Source organism: Zeugodacus cucurbitae, chromosome 5 (genome assembly GCF_028554725.1).
Source record: "Zeugodacus cucurbitae isolate PBARC_wt_2022May chromosome 5, idZeuCucr1.2, whole genome shotgun sequence".
In the NCBI taxonomy this organism is placed as follows: Eukaryota; Metazoa; Arthropoda; class Insecta; order Diptera; family Tephritidae; genus Zeugodacus; species Zeugodacus cucurbitae.
In genome coordinates, this window is record NC_071670.1 from 70,128,310 (window position 1) to 70,139,439 (window position 11,130).

Below are 11,130 nucleotides of genomic sequence, written 5' to 3' on the forward strand. Positions count from 1 at the left end.
ATTGTGTTGCGTATGTGCGTGCACGACTCTCAGTCATCAACAACTTGTCAGCCGTTGCAAACAGCGCTGCATTGCAACAACAAGACGCCTCAGTTTGTAGACTATTAAGCAACAGTTGAACTGTCTGCCAACAGGTGTTCAGCGCCATGTCTGCTTTCGGCTGTTTCGTGTGCCTTATAAATTTTTACCATGATTATGACTGCGTGTCACGCAATAAAGTTAATATTTCTGAAATACATCCAGTTCCGAAAATGATTTTATTCACCTCTCGTGGTGAGAATAAAACAGACGCGAAGAAAAGGTTCGATGGCCTTTCAATTTAGGTTCGGTTAAGTAAAGGAGCTGATCCACGAGATCCCACTTAAATAGATCTAGACTTCTAAATCTGGATAAAACAGATTCTCAAGAGCTTTGAACTTGTTATCAAATTTTTAAGGCGGTTCATATTCATTTGAACAAATAAATCGAGTTCTCTAAGACTAATACTACCGAGATATTTCAGCCTTTCAATGTAGTAGACAAATTTTTAGAAAATTTGTTTAAAGACTTATGGAATTTAAGTTCTCATAAATCTTGATATCACATTCACTTGAATTCATGAACTTGACATGTGCTAACCATATAATTATCTCGGAATGTGCTTCTATAGTGCAACACATGCATCCATAATTACAGTGTAGACATACAAATATAGTGTGTTCAGATATGCATAATGCTGATAGTGGCATTTTAATAAATTACCTTGCTGCCCGGAGACCAAGGCAAGCGAAGCAAGCCGCAGATAAGAGTTTGCAACAGTGAACGAACATATGAAAAGTTGGAGCTTTTGCAAAGCTATTGTTTAGTTAACTGCTTTAAATAACAGATATGTTAGTAAATAAGCAATTCTTATTCAGTTATTAGAGTATATACTCCAAACGTAAGTGGCGCCCTTAACTCTTGAAAATTCATTTGTTTTTGGAGGCACTTGTAAATAATTGCTGCAACATTTCGAGGCAGAAGCAGGGGGAGGGGGTGGTTGTGTGCTGAAAATAAATGAAGTAAGCAAGCAAGAAAAGCGCTGAGAAGTTCATTGTTAGAACTCACAGTTAGAAATTCTGGAAGAACCTTGTGTATTAATACAACAAATGTGTTGCAGGACTTTCAGTCATTAGCTGTCCTTGTTGGTTTGCCTTTCCACTTCAGAAAAACATGATTTTTTAAAGCTTATAGCTTTGTTTACACCATATAAGCATAGCTGTAGTGTTGTTATCGTTGTATCTTGGCAAAATTCTTAAGTGAGCGTTGTTTTTGTACGTATTTAAATTATACTCAAGTCATTAACACGACTTTTGAGCAAGAAATCACATAAACTTAGTGTCTATCCAAGGCAGAAAGTCTGATGAAGAAGGTTTAGTTGCAAGCATAACAGAAAATAGATGATCACCTCACTAGGTCCACTCGGTAATGTGAATGTTTGAAGAACTTAGTAGTATTTGGTCCTTCAAAGGACACTAAAATTTATAGTTTTGATTTTAGACCTGATTATTTCTAAGTATCTTGGTTGCCATACTTTTATGGTTAAATGTAGCACATTTGTGTTTTAATAATTTAAAGCTCATACCAATAGTTCTCAGTTGTGGTTTCAATAATATAACAACTGTTTTAGATCTTAGAATAGCTTCCCTTCAACAACCGAGTATTATGTTACTCATACGCCCCGTCTCCGCATGAAAGCCAGCGCACACAGCCATAATTAGCAGTCTTATTGCAGATATCACGGACTATCCCATAACTGCCAGTTGTCGTCGAGGCATGACTCATCATCCTTTGTCCGTGTGCGCAATGAGACAGGACAATGAGTGAAATTAATTGATGGTGCAAGTGTCACACGGGAAGAATGTGTGCCTGTATATTGCTGTAACTTGAATGAGTACCGAGAATGAGCTGGATAATTGACAGCGAAGCACAATGAATACTGATGAAGTGGTGCAATTGCATGAGGAAATGACTGCAAGTGGAAGTGAGTATGGAGTTGAGATCTTGGAAAGGTGTATAGAAAGAATTTGTCTGTATATATTTGCGTTTAATGAAGTTACTGACAATTTAGTAAATGCTGAGTGTATTTTAATTTTTCTGAAAATTTGATTGGAAGTTATTTTTTATGTATACTTCATAGAATCTACAAAGCATTTGTTATATCATATAAATTATTATGATTTGTTAAATTATAAATCAATATTTATGCTACTCACAGTAAGAAATTATGAAAAGTGACAACGCGCGTACCATTTGCTCATCAACTTCCACTCATATATACAATCTCAGACACCTACACAGCCACCCACATGGTCTATTAAGTATGTAATATGTTGGTTAGGGAGGCAAACAAATGAAGCAGAGTAATCCCTAAACGCCAAGCACACACACACTTCTGCGTCCCGGCTCGAACAACCGCGTCAGCAGAATGTGTTAAGTATACTTAGCCAAGCGCCAATCAACGTTAAATGAAACTTGTTGACAGCCAACAGAATTCCCCGTTCGACGCTTAGACCAACAACAACAAACGGCGCAGCAAATCAGTCAGTCACTGAGTGATCGAAGCGGTCGGGCAGTGACATGTGAGTACACACACATAACAGTTTTTTCTATATATGAATATTCCTGTATGTTGAGTGCTTCGGTTGGCATTTTGAATTATTTGCAATACTTAACACCGAAAAACGCGTGTGTTGACTTCAACTTGGCATAAGCCGCAAGTCACAAGTTACAACTTCAGAATGAGGTAAAGGGGGGAGGCAACATAATTATCCCAATAAATTTAACAGCTAAGCTAACAAATTTTAGTGGTTTTCCTTTTATCCTGCTTAAGCAAGCTAGAAATTGCTGAGAATGGTATAGATGTCGCTTACTGGGGGATATTCTCTAGGTTATGCCATTATACAAATGTGTAAGAGTGCGGTGGCATATTTTACGTTAAGGCAACATACGGCGGCGTAATTATGAGTTAAGAAAATGTTTCTATGAACGAGTCCTCTTGCAGGACATTAAACGACAACGAGTGTTGCGTGGAAGAATGTTGTTAATGAACAATCTAATATATAAAATTCTCGTGTCACGGTGTACGTTATTGAACTCCTCTGAAACCGCTCGACCGATTTTCGTGAATCTTAGCGTGCATATCGGCTAGGGTGGAGAATCGGACAACATCTATTTTTCATCCTCCAAAACTTTCCGCGAAGAAAATTAAAAATTTTCTAAAATTGGGAAGTTATTGGTTGTTGAAGTTCAAACCGATCTGGCTAATTTCAGTCTTGAAATATGCGTGGAAGGCCAGAAAATGATTAGAAAGTGAGTAAATATGGAAAAAATTGCGAGGAAGATATCAAGAATTTTATTCGAGTTGACAAGAAAAATATAAAAAGAGAAAACAAGAAAATAATATTTTGAAGGTTGTCATTGTTGCTTTGTTAAAATATTTTTGTTATTATTCAATTGTATAAGGTTGTGTCGATAGCGGGTAGTAGGCAAACAAACGGCATATTCGGCCTTGAAATTACTCCTCAATTGCAAATGAACGAAACACCAGTCGACAAAATCGCCAAAAATAGCGCTATAACGAAGATTTTCCAAATATTAAAGAAGTCGTTGGAGTTACTGCACAGGAGTTTAAAAGATCTTGATTTTCGATAAACGTTTTTCGTGGAGCCAGGATTCTGTTAACAGATGATTTACGACAGACTCTTCCAATTATTCCTGGATCAACTGTTACTGACGGGCTTATCGCGTGCCTAAAGTCATTTAATTTGTGACGACACATAAACAATCGCCAATTAACAACTGACATATGAGTGTTTTTGCAACAATACCAAATTGCGATTGTAGAAGTATTTGGCAGTTGACACCTCGATGGATTAATAGCATTTCCAACAGATTTCTGTCACTTCATTGACTCGAAACAGAAGTTTTCCTGACATGAAACCTCAATATGATAACCATAAATGACTGATTGAATGAACTATATTGGTGGTAAAAAAGATATCGATGATCTTAATGCGACAATTTAGAATTTCGGTCCAAGAGAGTTGACACAGCAACAAACCAGGATTACGTAGTCAATTATCCCAAGCTATTTAAAATTGCCTGTACTATCACCACTCACTTTGCAATTAAAAGTAATGTGAATTGTCATCATGCTGCGTAACATAAATCGACCTCGAGTAATCAATATCGTCGCCGAAGCCAAGATTGGACCAACTTAATTTAATGTATACCTTAGCCACAACAACGTGTGGCCGTGTCTGCTAGTTATATATAAATTTAACTATGCTGTTGTCTTGAAAATTGAAGTTTAAGGATTTCATATTTTTTTTTTTAGAATGTGCCTCTTGTGAGTGTACCTCAGTATCAAAAATGGGTAAAATCCGGTCATAACTTTTCTGAACTCTCATATACCTAATTTAAAATTTCAAACTTCTAGTAGTTATTATACGGTATACTATATCGGTTAAATGTGAGATATCTTAGCAAAATTAAGTTGGCGTATAGTCTTGGTATAATGCAGCTTGGTGGCAAAACTACCAGCATCCTATAAAAATGATTTTCTTTATTCTAATTCTATTTAGGCTGAGAGTACAATTATTTTCGTGAGGTACCTGAAATGCCAATACTCAAAAGGCTTTTTTGCTGATAAAAAAACGTCGATTTAAGCCCGATTTAAGCTGAGAAAAGATAACTGATACTCGAAGCTTTCAATTAGTAGACAAGACATATTCATAAATTTGAAATAAATCTTCTGAAGATTTCAAGCATATTTTCCATAACTTCAGCCACCCGTGTGCATCTATAGTAAAAAGTCCACAGCAAGAATAGCTTTAATGTCACATAGAACCCCGGAGCAGAGTCTGTTCGTTCATTTCGGAATTTCGTAGAACGAAAAGTTGAAAAATTTATTGCCTTCACAAAGAATATTGCAAAATTGATGACATGAAATATTCGAAATGCCAACTCAAAGCAGAAGCAAAGTAGAGTCAGCGCAGTCTCCCTCCACAATGGTACAACAGTTTAATAATATTTTTGGGCATCGCATCCAACTAGACAGGTAGACAGGCCAATTCGGCCACTCCAAGGGAACAGCCAAAAGCCGCCGGTGTTAGCTGCTATTAAAAAGGCATACATTTTTAAAACATATGGATTATTGAACACTGCTGGAAGGCATGCTACAAGCATGTGTGTATGCATTTGAAGAGAGGGGCATAGCACACTCTGTGGTTTACTGAATTGGCTCTCGCGTGGTAATTGAGTATGTTATCATATGCATACATTTTAATATTTTTGCTCACAATTTATTACGACAATAAGAGAAGAGAAATATTTTCATTTCATACTCCGGTTATATACATAAGACTTAATCTCTGTCGCCTCAACGCCATTGCATTTGCGGCTTAAACCTGCGGCACACACACGAAGCTGCGTTCGAAGCGTCAAAAAGACAGACTTGCAAAGCGAGAAGCGCAAAAGAAAGGCATTTCAATGAAAGAGAAGCGACCGAAAATTGCCGCATTCAATATAAATGTTTTAAAAACCGCTTCTATTGTCTGTCTGCCGCTGTTTTTGGCTCGGCAACACCATGCTAACCCTTCTTCACAATCAAAAACCATTAATTGCAGTTGTTGCACACAGACACACACGTCCATGTGTGATCGGTTTTTCGCCAAGGTAGCGCCTGATGGGCGACCGCACTATTCCAATTTCGTTGCAGCGTAAAAATAAAATTTCCATTTGAGATATGAATTTATTAAAACCGCCGCCTTTGCAATATGGACTAGCGAGTGGGCGCTCTTACAGCACTGCCAAAAAAGCAACAAAAATATGAGAGTTTACGGGTATTCGTTTCATACTACGATTCTGCTCTCACTACGAGTGTATTTTTCTTCAAACACGTCAGTTTTTTATGGCGGGTGCTTCCGGTCTAAAAGGCAATTTTGTTGTTGTAAGTTGTTTTTGTACTTTTATAAAAATATTGCATGCTTTTTTCCCTTTAAAGGTATTGCAAGTGGTTTTCATATTATACGCTCCGTTATCACTGTATTTATTTTCCCGCTTTATTTCAGTTATACAGATAAATTGGTTTTAAGTTTCGCGCTTGGTTTAATCTTCTAAAGTGTGGTAATAATTTTTGGTTTGATTGTAGAAGCTGAAATCCACATTAAATTTCTAAGCCATTATCGCAGTTTTAACATTTGAATATGTATATATTTCCTTCATTCTCCCCTTCCGCGCTGTAAGTTTTGCACCTAGCCCTTACAGAATTAAATATAAATTCGCTTGAGCCGTAGTAATTTATACCGTTATATGTCAAAAGTGAAAATAACAATTTAATCGCCAAAATCCGCACTCACTTTTTCCGCGAAACACACTCTCGTAAAATACTTACTGCACGAGCAGATGCCAGCAGATAACAAGCTGACTAGACAAGTGCGCCAAGGAAAGTTCCGAGTTAATGCAACTCTGTGTGTGTGTTCGGCTCAATGGTTAAGCACAACTACGTAAAATATAAAGTTGTTACTAAGAAAATTCGGCAGCGAAGATAAAAGAAAGAAAGTTGCATCGCAAACTGCACCAAGACTTGAGCAAATTTTTCTTTGTATGCACTTACCGCATACGCAGTGGTGCACAAGGATTTCTCGGAAAAACATTGACTTTCAACTGCGAGATTTTGGAACAACTTCCTTTCCCATTTCTCGATTTGGAGAGAGAGAGTTGAGCTAAAAACTCCTCCTATGGTTGTTATATAGCACAAATATTATTTAAACTTTAAATTGTTTAATTTGTCGAAAATTTTGCCATGTCAAATATTCCATTTCCAAATCTCCAACAACCAAAAATATTTTCATTTGAAAAATCGAATTTATACCGATTTGAATTTTCTGTAGCAAATCGATTACAGCCACTGCACAGTGGTTCACCTTGTATGAAGGCGCGGTCATAAATATTTCCCGTTGAGATATCGCTATGAAATTTTCACCAAAAATCTAGAAAAAAATTTTAAATATATATTAAAAAATTGGCCCCATCGGACTACGAGGTCCTATAGCTCTCATAGAACATTAATTGCCATTATATGGCAGTGATTCGCAAAAATACTTCTCATGGTCATAGTTGGAGCGTCAAAACTTTCAGTAAGGCTTTGTAAAAAAATTTAAGAAAGCGATACACAAGCTGAACATTATTTATCGTTTTAGTTTCCCCACCCAACCCCCACATTCAACCTATAAAAATAATATCATATAAAAAAATTATATAGGAAAAAATTATGTAGCAAACCAATTTAATACCGTTAATTTTTTCAATGCCATTCAACAGCCATTATAATTAGAACAAAATCTTAAAATGTCTCCTTTAGTAAACCGTACACAGATTAAAATAACGATGATTTATCCTTCTTTTCAAGCTTTTTTATCCCAATTAAAAAAACTTAAAAATTAAATGAACTTAAAAATACTAAATTCAAAGGACATTATCATTTTGACGATTGCAAATACATCCGCAACTTTCCTCACCTAACCTTAACACTTTCATTACCTTAAGACTCTGATAAACACTATATAAAATATAATTAAAGGTGGATCGCGGGGGAACACAATTAAAACTTTATATAAACAGTTAGTAGACGCAACCAAAAAGGTATAATAGTTTAAATAGTCACTAAAAACACAAATCACGTTAGTCTTAATTAATTTCACAAGTTAAAATATATTCCTTTAACTTCAAAATCCATAAAAAATAATCTTGAGTCGTTACCGTGATCAATTACCAGAACAAATTGAAGTTCGTTGTTGCTGCGAAATTAAAAAAAAATGTTTGATGTGCTTTAAAAAAATACAGGGATTTGCATTTAACTCTATTTTTAAAAAGTGCCGTTAGATTTTTAGGAAAACCCGGTTTGCAAATAGGAAGATTGGACAATTCAGAAGACATCTTTATACATTTTGACAAAAAATCATAAGATGGATTTTTTGATTTTTGGCATGGCGGAACCACTGTACACCACAAGGAAAACAACAAACCGCACAGCATGTCAATTAAGGAAACAGCTTCCGCTATTTGTCGAGCTAGGCTTGATTACGAAAATAAACAGGAAATTGCTAACCAAATTTGTTTGCACTCCACATAGCTGTCGAATTTAGTCTACTGAACGATCAACTGAATTCAGACAAGAGCGCACAACGCCCCTCTATCGCATCGAACGATAAACCCAGATCAACGCATGGTTGCTGATGGCGATTTGTTCGCTTGCACATTGTTATTTATACAGTTTTGTTGTTGGTGGCAAATTTGCATGGATGGTGATGGTGTTGGAGGCGCATACAACATTTGACAACAATAAATGTCTCCGTTTTGAAAATGGAGAATGTGCGTGTGAGCTATATTAATGAATAAAACAAAATAACTGATTTCGAAAAATTTAATCCTATCACATATATTATAATTTTTTCATTACACTTGTACCGTTACTTAAACCGTTAAAATTCATCTCCGCTCCTTGTCGTGTTCTCAGTTTAAGCACTTTTGGCCGTAATTTGAAGTTCCTGTTGAACAGTCTGCCTGTTCAGGCTAAATGTGCATCTCAGCAAATAAAAAATTCAAAGGAGAGAAGTAATTTAAATTACAAATATGTATGTGTATATATTTATTGAGTACTCACATCGAAAATTTTCTTTTCAGCGAGTCGCCCTGCGCATTCGTTTGACTCACATAGTCCTCCTCTCTTTTCAAGTAGTCTTCTTCTGCACCAACAAACCTCCTCGTTAGTCTTACAAATCGTAGAAATGGAAGCGGCTTTTCAAACTTGATTAGCCGAAAAAATAAATGATTCGATAAGTCCTATTCCTAACGTAAAACTGCAAAAAACTCACCTTCAAATATTCAACAATCTGGGAAAATCCTATTGTCAAAGGCTCAAGTGGTGCCGGTTGTCTGCGACTTAAGATATCATTTGCCTCCGTAAGAAAGTACGAAGTTACGCCACCAACAAACCAAAGAAGCAGAACTTTGAGCTTCTTACAACATCTTATTAGCTCTAGTGAAGCCTCCGCATTTATTAGTCTGCAGCCGTCAAGGTGTAGCTCTTCCAAATTCACCAATTCCTTAAACACACCCAGTGATAGAGAGGGCGTTAAAGCAGCCCGACAAAAATATTAAACGCTTCAAGTTTGTCAGCTCCGAAATTTTCAAGAGATGTTGCTCAGACACGTAACCGTCAGAAAGTACCAATTCTTCCAACTGATTCCTCCGACGCAATTCATCAAAAAAGATAGTGGCATGTTGCCCTGTGCATGTCTCGTACAAATTGTGGTCCTCCAAACAGGTCTCACACTCATGACTGACGAAATCCCAAATCTCGAGCCTTTTCAATTTCGGTAAAGTGCCGACCAGTTGCCACGATTTACAAGGGTTAAATTCTATCACGAGCTGTTCGACGTTTTTAAGGTTTTCGAACATTTCAAAGGCGTATCTATTCGAAAACATGTGTGGGTCGTTGGGCATTACAAGCGTCCTCAATGGATTGTAATATGTTATTTGCAGCAAGCTTTCCGGCTGAAACAATTTATTAGTGTTTATGTGCAGCTCCGTGAGACTGTTGAGTTCCATTAAGCTGCTACCTAGAGAATTTCAATAACTGTCCGATTAAACGAGCGTTTAGTGGCTCCTACTTAAACATTTTTAGTGTCTAGATGTTAGACGGAAAATTTAGCTTGAATGGAATGTAAGCTAAAACTTAAGATTAGACCTATTTGTAATTTTAATGGAATGACTTCATTCCAACGAACGGACGAGCAATAAGAAGCAAGAAGAAATAAATAAAGTTACATGCGACCCGTTGAAGCCTACTTAGATAATCCCACAGAGTAATACCAATTTTATCTAGGCAACTATCCACTCCGAAGCCTTTAAGTACTTCGATATCTGATTTCAAATCCTAAACTGTCAGTTTCAAATCGAGCTTACCTCTCAAATTATAAGTGCCGATGCAGATCAGTTTCTTCAGATTTGGTAATGGCAACAATTCGGCCAAATACTCATCGGTGAAGGAAAAGAGTTTCGCCTCTTCAATCTCCTTATGGCAATCGCGTAATTTATTCAGAAAGTATTTTGTACATTTTGACTTCGACAAATTAAGTTTCTTTATAGTTCGCAGCGGAAAGTCGCCGGTCCCAATGAGATGACCATAATTTTTCGCTAAATTGTCATTTACTTCCATCCAATTGTGAAAATACTCGAAATAGATGTTCTGAAATCGTTTGCACACGTTGCTCCAGCAGTATTGTTGAACATCGCGTTCCAACTTTTTGCAAATCATCGTCAAGCAGTCATCTGGTAGGTCCAATATAGAAGCCATTTGGATAGTCGATTTACGTTTAGATATAAAACCTTAAGTGCGGTGACTACCTCTTGTCAACTCAACTTGTGTTGATAAAATGCCAGTAAATTCAATTCTATTCATAAATGTATTTCGAAACTAAATGCTGTGAGTAATAAGCTTCTCCTTGAGTGATTTCGTTGGATGGCGACTCTCTGTAGGCGATGACTTTTACTTTTAGAAGAGTTGCATGTTTTCACCTCACCAAGAAATACGAAATCAGGCGATAAGAAATTCTTATTGAAGAATATACATTAATTTGCTTCCCGAAATAGTAAACAAATACCGCGTAAACACTACATTTTGGTTCACTTTTACTTTTTGAACTTTGAATGCAGGTTCTGTGGACTTGTTAATTGATAATGAATTTAAATGCAACCGAATACTACTTGCAGCCTTCGCTTTCTATTAAGAACTAAATCTTGTGAAACATACAGAATCATACTCAAGCAGATTATACTCTCTGTCAGCTTGCAATTAAGTTCACAGCGCTCTCGTCGATGATTCGCCGATCACTTCGCTCACAAGCCGATCATTAGTCATGCAGCGTTTATTGAGTTTTTTGTTGTAGTCACTCCGTCGCAATGTTCACTGAGAAGCGTATAAGCGGTGCTTAACAATACTGTCCCTCCAAATATTTTGAATGCTCTTAATATATATGACATACTTATATTAAAAATAGGCACGTCACGACCAGCCCTTTGTATGATCGTGTTCAAGGTGAACTC

General features: G+C 36.7%; 1 protein-coding gene across 1 annotated transcript; it reads right to left on the reverse strand.

Moving 5' to 3' along the window:
- Positions 1 to 8,313: 8,313 nt before the first annotated feature.
- Positions 8,314 to 10,812, reverse strand: LOC128922007 (uncharacterized). Its single transcript, XM_054231249.1, is given in 5 exon segments — positions 8,314 to 8,595; positions 8,687 to 8,829; positions 8,898 to 9,170; positions 9,172 to 9,644; positions 9,991 to 10,812. Coding segments are annotated over 5 exon segments (1,335 nt in total). The 5' UTR covers positions 10,382 to 10,812; the 3' UTR covers positions 8,314 to 8,540.
- Between the last annotated feature and the right edge of the window lie 318 nt (positions 10,813 to 11,130).